Source organism: Elgaria multicarinata, chromosome 19, assembly GCF_023053635.1.
Source record: "Elgaria multicarinata webbii isolate HBS135686 ecotype San Diego chromosome 19, rElgMul1.1.pri, whole genome shotgun sequence".
Classification (NCBI taxonomy): domain Eukaryota; kingdom Metazoa; phylum Chordata; class Lepidosauria; order Squamata; family Anguidae; genus Elgaria; species Elgaria multicarinata.
The window spans coordinates 13965236-13979057 of NC_086189.1; the positions used below are offsets into that span (position 1 = coordinate 13965236).

The 13822-nt window shown below is 40.7% G+C and overlaps 2 protein-coding genes across 4 annotated transcripts in view; one reads left to right on the plus strand and one right to left on the minus strand.

The window, feature by feature from the left end:
• RALGPS1 (Ral GEF with PH domain and SH3 binding motif 1) overlaps window positions 1–13822 on the minus strand; it is a 185570-nt gene that overhangs the window by 100622 nt on the left and 71126 nt on the right. The gene's annotated exons all lie outside the window — the stretch shown is intronic.
• Window positions 1–13822, plus strand: part of ANGPTL2 (angiopoietin like 2) — a 28165-nt gene that overhangs the window by 12217 nt on the left and 2126 nt on the right. The window contains exons 2-4 of the mRNA XM_063144616.1: window positions 714–1555; window positions 11613–11806; window positions 13504–13774. Coding sequence (XP_063000686.1) covers window positions 754–1555; window positions 11613–11806; window positions 13504–13774 — 1267 coding nt within the window. The 5' untranslated portion in view covers window positions 714–753. The remainder of the gene's footprint in view (window positions 1–713; window positions 1556–11612; window positions 11807–13503; window positions 13775–13822) is intronic.

The following is a 13822-nucleotide window of genomic DNA, read 5'->3' on the forward strand; positions in this document are numbered from 1 at the left end:
GACTTCTCAGATAGAGTCATCAGATGATGGGCTCTGCACAAAGTAAAACATCTAAAAAGCCAGCATAGGGTAACACCCCCCCAAATATGCTAATGCAGCCTCCAGAAAAAGCTGTATGAATGGCCATGAGCCATCTCATTTTTTCTTCGTTAAAAACAATCGGTTTTGCAGCCTTAGGAGATTCAGAGGTTCATCAGATGAGCGTTTTATCACACGCTCGCAACTGTCCGCCTCCCACTCCTTCAACTCGTTTTTCTGAAGCAAAATGGCCCCCTATTATACTGACTTTTTTTAAAAAAAATGGAATGTGTCACGATCTCCTGCAGTGCAATTAAAACAGCCCCTGAATGGTTCATGTGATCTTTGTTTACTTCCTCTTTCCCCTTCTGGGAAAAATGAAGAAGTAATGAGGGACAAAAGCGGGGGCAGAGAAGTGACAGTAGGGAAACGCGATTTCCCCCCATGTGATGACGCTCTCGATAAGGCCAACTTTGAAAACTGCTTTATCCTGATCTTAAAAAATCTACCCACTGGTCAAAATCTCCTAATTGCTAATGTGATTTAAAGCAACAATTTTACACTTTAGGACATTTTCTAAGGATCAGTTACCATTTTTAAAACACATTTACTATCTAGAAGACATGTCTACGTTTTGCATGCTTCAATTTATTACAGGTATTTACTATTTTGTGCTTATTTTATGTTTAATACAGATCAATACATTCATACAAAACAATACAAAAATAAAAGACCATGAAGACAGCAGTGTGCTTGTTTCTAATGGTTGTCATTGGAGTCCATTCCAGTAAGCCCCAAGATTCTGAAGGCAGCGATGAGGGAGAGGAGCAAGAATTCATTTACTCAAACAGGTATAAGCGCTCCAGCGACACACAAGACAAGTGCACCTATACCTTTATTGTACCTCAGCAAAAAGTGACGGGTGCTATTTGTGTTAATTCAAAAGAACCTGAAGTTCTACTTGAAAACAGGGTAAATAAGCAAGAACTAGAGCTGCTGAACAATGAACTACTAAAGCAAAAGAGACAAATAGAAACCCTTCAGCAGCTGGTAGAGGTAGATGGAGGAATTGTTAATGAAGTGAAGCTCTTACGAAAAGAGAGCCGCAACATGAACTCACGGGTCACACAATTGTACATGCAGCTGCTGCACGAAATCATCCGAAAAAGAGACAATGCTTTAGAACTTTCCCAATTGGAAAATAAGATACTGAATCAAACTGCCGACATGTTGCAGCTTGCAAACAAATACAAAGACCTGGAGCACAAGTACCAACATTTGGTATCGATTGCGAATAACCAGTCTATAATTATTGGACAGCTGGAAGAGCACTGCCAAAGGACACCGTCCATTAAACCCATCCTCCAACCTCCACAGCCTCCAAACCGAGTCTACCAGCCTCCCACTTACAATCGTATCATTAATCAAATATCTACCAATGAGATTCAGAGTGACCAGAATTTAAAGGTTCTACCACCAACTCTCCCAACCATGCCACCAGTTACCAGTATTCCAACTTCCACTGACAAACCATCAGGTAAGTAGTTTTTTTTTAATGTATCTTGAATAAGATATAACATATTGTGAATCTCATTGTTGTGCTGAAGTCATGATGAGGTCTCAAAACTTCAGAGACAGGTAAATGCCTAACCACAATAACAAGCTGTCGGACCATGAGGAATTGTGGGTGGGTCGGGATAAACCTTCATGAAATGCCACGTGTTACAATAGTGGAAAACTGCTGAGGTATGGGGCTAGATGTAGCTTCTTGCTCACTTATTGGCAAAGTGGTCAGAATCCTTAAAAGCTTGTAGAGGTTATGGAGGGTTGGGGGTATAGACCCTCTTCTCCAGAAAAACAGAAGCTTCTAGGGACTGGATTAGGCCAATTTCATCCCACTTGACCTTGCTTTTCTATTTCCCTTCTACAAACTGATACCCTCAACATTTGATGTCCCTTGAAGGAAATGACCAAGCTCAGTCCTCAACAGTTTAGGGGCTTCTCTTTTTCCTTCTTAAATTGATAAAGGGATATTTTTCTGCATACCTGGGAAGTCCTTGTCTACCTTGTCTGTCAACGGATCCACTCTGTGCTCACTTGATAGGCATTGGACCATCAAGGGCAGTATTGTAAGAATGACATGAGCACGTGGTGTGGCAAACTACTGAACAACTTTAGTGCACAATTTGTAAAACCATTTAGGATATGAAAGAACACCATCCATCAATACTCTTTGACAAATATATCACCTCCTTTTCTAGGTATCTTCATACTACAATGTGTGCATACTAGAATCAGGAAATTTAGATATTCTGTCCCAGAATATGGCTTGCAATTAAGAACAAAGGAAGTGACAACATACCTGCTAAGACTATTTGGGCTAGTTCACACAATTGCCACACCCCATTGGGGGCATTCGCTATAGCTTATCGTGTCATGTGAACTCGGTGAGTGAGGGTGGCTTATGCGAGGGTTAGACAACATGGGCTGTTTTGCGATTATGGAAGGGTTGTTCAGTATGTCAGACAGAAATCTTTCACGTCACCTGCTATCTGATTATCCTTTTTATTTGAAATGCTGGAGATTAAACTAAGGAATTTACTCATGCTCTACAACTATCCACTACATCATTCAGCTATGACCCTTGTCTCCATTTTAAATTGATATCCTTACATACAAAACAAGAGCAATGTAGTGGTTAGTTTTGAAGATGGACTTTGAAAACATTCATTGGAAATTTGTCTGTTGCAGAGTAGTTTGTCTGACTACACTTGAGACAGGACAACTGCAAGCTTTAAGCAGCACCTTCACTATTAACAGGGATTTTCTTCTTACAACTAAAGCACACAAAGTAGGCAAAAGTGAAACCAAACCCAGAACTCAACTCTCTACATGCATTCACCGTTTAGTGGCTTTTCAACCAGTTATTTCCCCTCCATATAGTGAGTTTTAACTAATAAGTTGTTTATTTCAACAGAGTCAAGTCACTGAAGGTTGTTTAAATATCATTTCTCCTGGAGATCATATTTGGATTTAATCCTATTTTTGGATTCATTATTAAAGAAGTATTGAATGATGATGAACAGTATACCTGAGGAAGGGATGTAGCTCAGGGGTAGAGTATATGCTTGGCACACAGAAGGACCCAGGTTCAATACCCGGCGTCTCCAGGAAGGGCTAGTTTTAATAGGTAAAATCAAGAACACTCTGTGCCAGTATGTTATTAATTTTCTATATGTGGAGTTTATTGCACCGTATGCTGCCCACGTAGCTATCCTTTAATATAATGCACATACTCTTGGTAAGCCTACTGGCATGGCACTCACTCTCTCATACAATCAAAGCTGTATACAATATAAACATGAAAGAGCCTGAGATTTCAGAAGGCCTGTCTCCTACATTGTAAAGTCTTCTACACAGAGCTGCAGACATGTCTGCTCAATGTGAGGTATTTTAGGACAGACTGACAATGCCTAAATATTTTGGTCACAACGTTGAAACAGTCACTCATTTCTCGGTTAATAATATATATAATTGGCATACATTTCCCCTATAATGGATAACAAACTGATGGGGGTGATAATTATTAGGAACAGTGCTCTCTCCCTCTCTTTTAAATTGGGATAATTTATTCATAGAATCATAGAATAGTAGAGTTGGAAGGGACCTATAAGGCCTTCAAGTCCAACCCCCTGCTCAATGCAGGAATCCACCCTAAAGCATCCCTGACAGATGGCTGTCCAGCTGCCTCTTCAATGCCTCTAGTGTAGGAGAGCCCACCACCTCGCTAGCCCACTACCTCGCTAGGTAATTGGTTTCACTTGGTTACATCAAATAGCAGGAATTTCCCCAGAGTTCTATGAAAAAAAGTTGGCCAGTAGGATATTTGTCTTGAGTACTTTTGCTGGTATATCATCCCAGCCTGGTGCCTTTCCAGAGCAGAATTGCAAATAAGTTCTGTAATTGCAGACTGATGTATTAGAGGTCAACTAGGAGCATCTGCCATAGATGAAAAGATAGTACTGTTGACAAAATTAGTCGGACCATTAAAGATTACTTGAAAATGATCTTCCCAGACTCTTGCTGGAATACAGCAATGTGATGAATCAGTTATTTGGGAAAGAGCACCATTCATTGTCACAGGCACAGCAATTTTGCTTGCGTGTCGCCCCAAACTGCTTTTTTCCCTGTAGGTCAATGTCCTGTGATAGAAAAAAGTTCTCCCACCTCTGTTCTAGGCCAAGGCTCAAAGACTTTAGCACAACAAAGTTTGGAAAAAGTTGAATGGGGCCTATCTTCCCAGGCAATGTTGGCTGGGGAATGCTGGGAGTTTAGGAATTCCACCCCCCCTGTCTAAACATGCATAGGATTGTGCCCTTAGAGAAGCCTACCTCCCACTCCTGAGAACTTGGATCTGAATATATACAAAGCTGTATTTTCCTTTATTCCGTTATGGAAAACGTCCCTGGCTCTAAAGGCCAAGCTGGAAATATTCTAGAGAGCCACTCAACTAGATCTTTAGTATCATGCAATGAAGAAATTTGCATCATTCCTTCTGACTGTTTAATTTACATGTTCGCCATAAGATTTTTAAATCAGTAATTTTTTTAACATATAAGGGCTAGTGAGAGGGGGAAAGCGCAGGGATTATCAGAGTTCTAAAAATGACCCTTATTGGTTGCAAATCTTATCCGGAAAGAGTTTTCTGCTTAGCTCTAAGCAACTATGATATCCACCCCCTGCTATACTAGTTTGGCTGGAGATTTCATCCAATGAATAAAATATTCGTTCCTTGTAAAGGTGCTGAGTAGTGCAGGATGAAAACATATAGAAATATAGTCCCTTTCCTATAAAAACTAAATTTAAACCTCACTGTCTCAGGAAATGCATCGCATAGCAATCTAAACCTCAAAAAAAAAACAAGATTATGGCAACCAGCTTGATTGGTAACTGGCAAATAGAGGGAGAAAACGTGGAGGCAGTGACAGACTTTGTATTTCTGGGCGCAAAGATTACTGCAGACGCTGACTGCAGCCAGGAAATCAGAAGACGTTTACTTCTTGGGAGGAGAGCAATGACAAATCTCGATAAAATAGTTAAGAGCAGAGACACCACACTGACAACAAAGGTCCGCATAGTTAAAGCAATGGTATTCCCCGTAGTAACCTATGGCTGCGAGAGCTGGACCATAGGGAAGGCTGAGCGAAGGAAGATAGATGCTTTTGAACTGTGGTGTTGGAGGAAAATTCTGAGAGTGCCGTGGACTGCAAGAAGATCAAACCAGTCCATACTCCAGGAAATCAAGCCAGACTGCTCACTTGAGGGAAGGGTATTAAAGGCAAAACTGAAGTACTTTGGCCACATAATGAGAAGACAGGATACCCTGGAGAAGAGGCTGATGCTAGGGAAAGTGGAAGGCAAAAGGAAGAGGGGCCGACCAAGGGCAAGATGGATGGATGATATTCTGGAGGTGACAGACTCGACCTTGGGGGAGATGGGGGTGGCGACATCCGACAGAAAGCTCTGGCGTGGGCTGGTCCATGAAGCCACAAAGAGTCGGAAGTGACTGAGCGAATAAACACACATAAACTATGTTACATGCAGTAGTGTATACATGCAGTAACGTAGTGTATATTTAAGGTGACAACATGTATCATGTTGTCACCTTAAATCTCATGAAACAATACTATTTTCCTAACTAGTGGTCTGGTAAAATAGTCTCTTCACCCCACCCCACCCCACTCACTCATCTCTCTCCATCTTTCTCTAACTCACTCACACATACACACCAAATCCTTTTGAACATTTATATATTTCCCATATAATTGTCTAGCTAAAATTTAAAATGTTTTATTTTCAATTTGTCCTTTGTACCACATCTTTCTTATTTATTTATTTATTTATTACATTTCTATACCGCCCAATAGCCAGAGCTCTCTGGGCGGTTCACAAAAATTAAAACCATTCAAAGTATAAAACAACAGTGTAAAACCATAATATAAAATACAATATAAAAGCTCAACCAGATAAAAACAGCAGCAATGCAAAATTACAAATTTAAAACACCAAGTTAAAATTTATTTATAGACTGTTAAAATGCTGGGAGAATAAAAAGGTCTTCACCTGGCATCTAAAAGCATATAATATAGGTGCCAAGCGAACCTCCTTAGGGAGCTCATTCCACAGCCGGGGTGCCACAGCAGAGAAGGCCCTCCTCCTGGTAGCCACCTGCCTCCCTTCCTTTGGCAGGGGCTCACGGAGAAGGACCCCTGAGGATGACTTTAGGGTCCGGGCAGGTACATATGGGAGGAGGCGTTCCTCTTAGAAATGCAACCAGTGAAACCCCTTCTTTTCTTTCATGCAAACACTACCAAAGGGACACTAGCAAAACATTCTGCCTTCTACATGTTTTGCAGTCTACCATTAGAAAATGACATTAATCTCTAAGACATGACAAATGGAAACCTTGCCAGAATGTGGTATTTTTAGCACCTTCTGTAACATTTTGCTTCTGAATTTCTTCCAACAGATCAATTGCTAAAAGCACTTTCATTCATTATCCCCATTCATCAAGCAACTGTGTAAGTCAATAAATCTTTTATTTTTCCAAATTTTAACAGGGATTGCATTTGAAAGAAGAAACTAGAGCAACAAAGATCACCATTATGCCTCAAATACATACGGACCAATATTGCTCATGGAACATTTCATTAACGTGCTGTAGAACAGGGTCAATTTAAATAGCTTTGAGGGCCATTTTAATGTTTTCATTAATAGGGTCACACTACTACATTGTCCACAAAAAGCTCTTGTGTCACATTTAACCCAAGCACATCATGTATTCTTTTTCTGTGCATTTGTTGTTGACATAAATTCATTCTAAGGTGGAGGAGGAGTTTGTAGGAATGCTCTCTTTCAAAAATGTAAGAAAAAACATGCATCTGTTCTAAAGATAAAGGAATTGGATCAATGCAGTGAATCAGATTCAAACAAAGGCTTGAAAATTTAACATATTATGTCTTTTTAGTCCACAATCTTTTATTGACATTAAAAATGCCATTTAATATAACTTGTTATATAACAAACACATTTTAAATATGCTCTTGAGAAGGTGGACAGCAAATCTCTCTTTGTTTCTTAAGTGAGGACAAGTTGCTGAAAGCGAAAACATTAAAATGTTTTACTCCAGCAAGTTTCTCTAAGGCCACAGCTAGACCTAAGATTTATCCTGGGATCATCCAGGGTTCGCCCCTGCCTGAGCACTGGATCCCCTGTGTGTCACCTAGATGAACAGGTTTGACCCCTGGACGATCCAGGGATAAACCTTAAGTCTAGCTATGGCCCAAGAATCAAATAATAGGTTAAGTACTGAAATGGGAGAAGAGAACTGGATTCTCTCACTCAGACAACAGAAATGATTTCTGGGTGAGAGAGTCTAGCCCTCTTCTCTTTCGTTTTATTTCCCCCCCTTCTTAGATCAGGGGAATTGGCAATAGATAAAAAGAAAACTTTTAACAGTGAACTATATAACCAACATTTCCTGTGCACTGTTTTGGACAGTAAAAGAATGCAGTTCTCCCTTCCCACCACGGCCTTACTACTGCAATTTTCAGGATTTGGGAAGTGCATCCTGTCTCGGGACGATGATATGGCCTCCACATACCCACTTGCCATCTCTCAAGGGGGGTACCTACTCAACGCATGAAATACCCTTCCGCCTGCTTCAAAGCGCACAATATAAGATATGACACAAACACACTCCCCAAGTTCTCTGGCATGCACAAGAGACACCGGTAGTTGGGTGGGGAGGCAGGCAGCAGAGCATTCACAACATATGGCTGGCTACTCAGCCATGCCACACTTTTCAGGCCCCTGGCCAGAACTTCTTTAAGGTTTCCTGGCTCAGTTCTCAAAAGGTGTGGATATGCCTCTGAGTATAAACAGAAGGCCTTCTGTTCAGCACTGAGCAGCAGCCTACAATGTGGCATTCTGGAGGGTGCAGCTTCCAGATGTGTTTCAGCCCCAGCAAACACGGAGATCATCAGATGAGCGTGTTATCGTACACTCGTTACTGGCCACTCACGGTTTTTCGCGGGTCCTTTTCACCACGCCGTCCTCCTCCCGTGCGGCTCCCGCTCCTTCTGCTTGTTTTTCCATCACACACACAAAAAAAAGACCTGGAAAATCCGTTTTGGGGTTGTTGATGAGGGGGGTGGCTTGGGGCTGTAAAGGAACTTACTGCCATTTCCTGCAGGAGAAGCAGCGCAATAAAAACGCCCACTGAATGGACCACGTGGCCTCTGCTTGCCTCTTCTTTCTTCCCCATGTGAAGAAAGAGGAAGCTGTTTGTCCCTGTTGTGGGACAGCAGCAGGAGGCAAAGCAACGGTAAGAAAATGCGGTTTTCCCTCTGTCTGATGATGCAAAACCTTTGCCACAAGTGAATGTTCTAGGGTGCACTCTCAGTATGCATGGAACAGGTAGGGCGGCTAAATGATGCCATCGGCCATGTTCCCTCGAGAGTTAAAACCTTCCTTCCACTGTGCTATTTAATTCTATCTTCCCCCAGGCAACATTCTTTCCTTACATCCAATACAAAAGCCAATCTACTAGAGTATTTTGTTGCTTTTGGTGGCTAAAATTAGGTGGGTTTTCATGAACCAAGCATTAATGCAAGACTGGATCTGGGAAGGAGGGATTCTCCGTCTCCCCCCGTATTTCATTCTAAGTAAAATATTGATTCTTGTTTCAAATACAAGAAGAGAATCCAATGTCAACACTTTTATAGTCATTTGGACTCTAGACTACACTATCTCTGTAGGACTCTGGAGAAGGGGAGGTAGAGATACATAAAATCTGCAAACATGCACACTAAAATATCATCCCAGGTTATAAAAACGTAGTTATCAGATGCTGGCTCAAATAGAACTGGCTTTAAAAGAAGAACAATAATAATAATAAAGCATTATCCAATGAGATATGGATATCTACATGCATTTTACTAACACTGTTGAAACAGAAATTCGCTTTTACTGCCAAGATAATCTCATTTTAATATCTCCGATGTATGGCGAAAGAAACCTATGTAAACACTATATTCTTTGCAGTGGATTCTTGATTTGCACCTATTTTAACATTTAACCCCAAACATGGAGACAACTTCTTTGAAATAAAAAACGTGTCCATTATTCTGCAAAACATAGCTATCCTACACTTGAAAAATACATCTAGGTGCCTAGAGATATATAGCAAAAGTATGAGATTTACAGTACCATCTTGACCACGAGCACATTATGGGCGGACAGTGCACTGACGCAGATTCTCTGAACTTTGGTATGTACTGGATTTTAAAGGGACTCCTCTAAAATTAAGATCCACTATTATGTCACTACATTCAAGCAGTACAAACGTGATGGAGAATAGGTTTCTAACAGAGGTAAGCAATGATTTCAAGTAAGCTGCAGTTGTAGTGGCTTGCAGCAGCTGACTAAGCTTAGCAGTTGCCATATTTTAGATCTGGATTCTGGCTTGCCTTGTGCTGTGGCATTGACCTGAACATGTTGGACAGTGTGCCCATTTGCATTATATTCCTCCTAGAATTAATTACTATTCTTTCCAGAAAAAAAAAACCCTCTTTGTAGCCTTTACCTATTACATTCCTGTTGGGGTTGGGAGCAGAGCTGGAGGAGGCACACCAATTGTGTGTGGATCACCAATTTTGGAAAACAGCTATCGCTTCAGACTATGATGAGATTCTCAGGCTGCTGAAGAAGCCATCAGATTCAGGGCAAAAAGGTTAAGGTTCAGTCTACTTCCCCTTCTGAAAACAGAGTGAAAACGTTCGTGCCTTTCTTGCAATATAGCTGACACCATTATCAATTCCCATGCCAATGTTATTTTTGGCAAGTAGTTCAGCTGTAAAATCCCCTTGCAGTATAGGAAGCCAAAGACAACTCTTAACAGTCTGCGGAAGTTTCTAGGGTGGGGGAAGGGTAGGGGAAAGAAGACGATATATGTTCATCTCATGGCAGGATTCCTAACCGAAGTTGGCTGGCACTATTGCATTTTAATGCCTTTATATTGCCCTAAAATGAACCAGTAAGTAATTTATAACCATTTAAACTTTTCTTTGTGTTTCAAATAAATATACTAGATCTAATGACTAGATCTAAATGCCTTCTATGTTGTTTTTATTGTTGTTATGTTTTTTAAGTATTTTTTTTAATTATTCCAGAGAGTTTTATAGGCAGTAAAACTAAGACAGTCCCTGCCTGCAGGCTTACAATCTAAAAGGACATAACACACAAGGGGAAAGTGATGGAAAGGGAAGAGGAAAAAAATTAAGTAGTCTTTCCACAGGGCTGGTAGAATGGTTCGGCTTCCCCTTTCATCTCCCTCCGTACTGCCTGCTGGAAAAACTGTGATGACGAAAGGAAGTGCCTTCATGGGGCTGATCAGTGTTTAGATTAATAAACTAATGGATTAACTAAGAACCACAGATTAATATCCAGTATCCACATTCCAACATGTGTTTCTTGCCCAGAGATTCCAAACTGCGATGTGTGAATTGGCCTTAAATCGAATACCGGATGGCCTTATTTTATGTATTTATGTTCTATTTATGCCTATAAGTGCACATGCTCTTCTTCCCTATGACCTCTCATGCTAAAAGTATATATTCACTAGTAACACACAATGTTCCATAAGCCTTACTTTAAATACCGCATTACAATCACATTACATTGTGCAAACTTTAAGTGGGGAATTATGCTGTAAAAATGCATACCAAGTCTCAATACTCAAGAGAGGTGTTGCATTACAATGCATTTTACATCTTTCCTGAACCTCTTAAAACAGGGGCTGAATTTCACATTTGAAATGTAAAACTGTGTCCTAATCCTGCCTACTAAATTTCATTCTGATATTTCAATGTTCAGGTGAGATACTGTGCATCAAATAAACAAATGCATACCAATTAGGCAAACCTAACTCAAAAGCCTCACTTCACTTGGCCAATTACAGTGGACTATTCTAATCTAACTATGTAAGCATTCTCGGGGCCTAAACAGGTGGGGAGGTAGAAAATCTCTACATAGAGAGATCTGCAGAAAAATAGCTGAGGCTGAAATTCTCTGCCTCCCCAGCCAAGCTCTAAAACTGCTCCCAGCTAGGATAGAAGATGTGCACTTCTCCAATTCTGCCAGGGAATCTCCCTGGCAGAAGAAGGCAGCATAGAGATACTACTATATGTCACGCATTGTACAATGGATAGCTATGTTTAATAGACCGAAAATATGCTTAATAGACGGAATATATCTCTGTCAGGTTCTCCAACCTGATACACTACTGGTTAGTACAACTTCACCCACACACATCTAATCAAAACTAATTTTCTACAGAACATAGCAAGATGTTTTCCTGTAAGTGTTGTCCAAATAAATCACACATACAGATGCTCAGCCTGATGAATCACCTCCATGTAAGTCTCTAGATGGCAGAGCTTAAAGGATGGGGTGGAAACACTTCCATTGTGGAAGTGAAAAAGCTGTAGTCAAAATATGTTAGTGATGGGCATAATGTGTTTCCTTTCAACCAGGTCCTTGGAGAGACTGCCTACAAGCATTAGAAGATGGCCATGACACCAGTTCCATATACCTTGTGAAGCCTGAAAATACAAACCGATTGATGCAGGTCTGGTGTGATCAACGACATGATCCTGGTGGCTGGACAGTCATTCAAAGACGTTTGGATGGATCTGTCAACTTTTTCAGGAACTGGGAGACTTATAAGGTGAGGACAAATAAGTGTGTTTTATTCTAAGAAATACCCTTTGAATTCATGTTTGAAAGTCTTTCAAGCAAGAATTTGCCAAAAACGTTTAGGTCACTTGACTACATCCATGAAGCCTGTAGGTGTTCATTTCATACAGTCTTAATCATTCCAGAAAAAAACAGGAGTACCTGATCTATTTAAATCAGAGGTGAAGCGCTTGTGGCCCTTCCAATGTTTTAGCCTGCAACTCCCATCAGCCCTAGCCAGCACAGCCAGTAGTGAGGGATGATGGGAGATGCAGGCCAAAACAGCTGGAAGAACACAAGTTGCCCACAATTTAAATAGTCATTGCTGTCAGAGGTAACAAAACATAGTCCATCGTCCTCATAGACCTCTTAACTGCATATTTTAGATTGAAATGTGTCAACATTTCCCTAGGAGTCCAGAAGTTACAGTGTTGACAGCCTGGTTAAGGCTGGGACCACAGATGATGACGACGACTTAATTAATTATTTTTATTTATTACATTTCTATACTGTCCCATAGTGAAGTGTACAAATCAGCAGTAAGAGGGGTGGTGGGTTGGGTTTTTTTTTTGGATTAGGATAAAACAAGCAAGCATTCAATTCAAAGTCCAGCAAATGTTTAAGTCCAAAGAGGCAGCCAACAGGGAGAGAGAACAGATGATCAATTAAATCAGTAGAGGATAATGGAATTGGAAAGCAGCTGAAGGAGTCTGCTGGCATAACTGGAAGGCAGGCAGTAAAGGCAAGAAGGGCTGTTGTGGGCAGCCTAATTTATATGGTAAAGGAGCAATAGGAGGTTGCAACCCCTGTATAGTTTTCTCTGTGTTGGAGTGCGCAAAGGATCAAAATGTTCTGGGGAAACTTATCCTTTGTGCCTAACATTGGCTTTACAGAAAAAGCAGTACGATAAGCCGATAAAGGCTAGAAGAGATGGTTTGTATAAGGCCAGGTGCAATTCACAGCTTATTCTAAAAGAGTGGAAGCTGGTTCCCTGTGGTTTCTTCCCATGCCAGTCCAGTAGAGCATGAGCAATTATTGCATGTATGAGTGAGCATCTAGGGGACCAATGCCAAGGTCCCTTCCCTTGCAAACTTTATCCTCCCTTCTGAATGGGTGATGTTTGGGAGGAAAGAAACCACGGCATTGGTCCCAAACACAGTGCTCCAGAATACACACACTACCAGAGCACCATGGGAAGAAGACAAAGTCCAGTCCAATCAATTCATACTTTACCATGCTGTTAAGGTAAAGCATGAACGGAGCTTAAATTTTCATGGACTAAAAGAAAACTAAGATTATTATTTTTTTAGTTGCCACTGTGATAAGCAGCTGCCCATAAATTCAAAGCGGCAGACACCCACCCACAAGAAACCAGACAGACACTTAATAGTTTTCCCAGCATCTTTTGGAAAATAACACTTTTTCTGACGAACAGCTAAGCGCCAGGAGGCAGACAAAACCACTGAAGGATCTTATGATCGTAAAATGTCTTAAAAGATTTTAGGATTTTAATAATGTATTGGTTGTATGTTTTTAATCAGTTTTATGTATTTTATATTTTTGTATTCAATGTTGTTCCCTGCCTCGATTCAGATGGAGAATCTGAAAGCTCAATAACCTCACCACAGTTGAGGATACGGTATGAGTGTTACATAAAATTTCTAAAGCACGTTTTCCTTTTTTCTACAGCAAGGATTTGGTAACATCGATGGAGAGTATTGGTTGGGCTTAGAAAATATTTATTGGCTAACAAATCAACGCAACTACAAATTGCTGATAACTATGGAAGACTGGTCAGGCCGTAAAGTGTTTGCTGAATACGCCAGTTTCCGACTAGAGCCAGAAAGCGAGTACTACAAGTTGCGATTGGGCCGATACAATGGCAATGCTGGAGATTCCTTCACATGGCATAATGGGAAACAATTCACTACGCTGGACAGAGACCATGATGTATACACAGGTACGAAAAGTTAAACTAACAATGGATTCTATGACAAAGCATTTTACA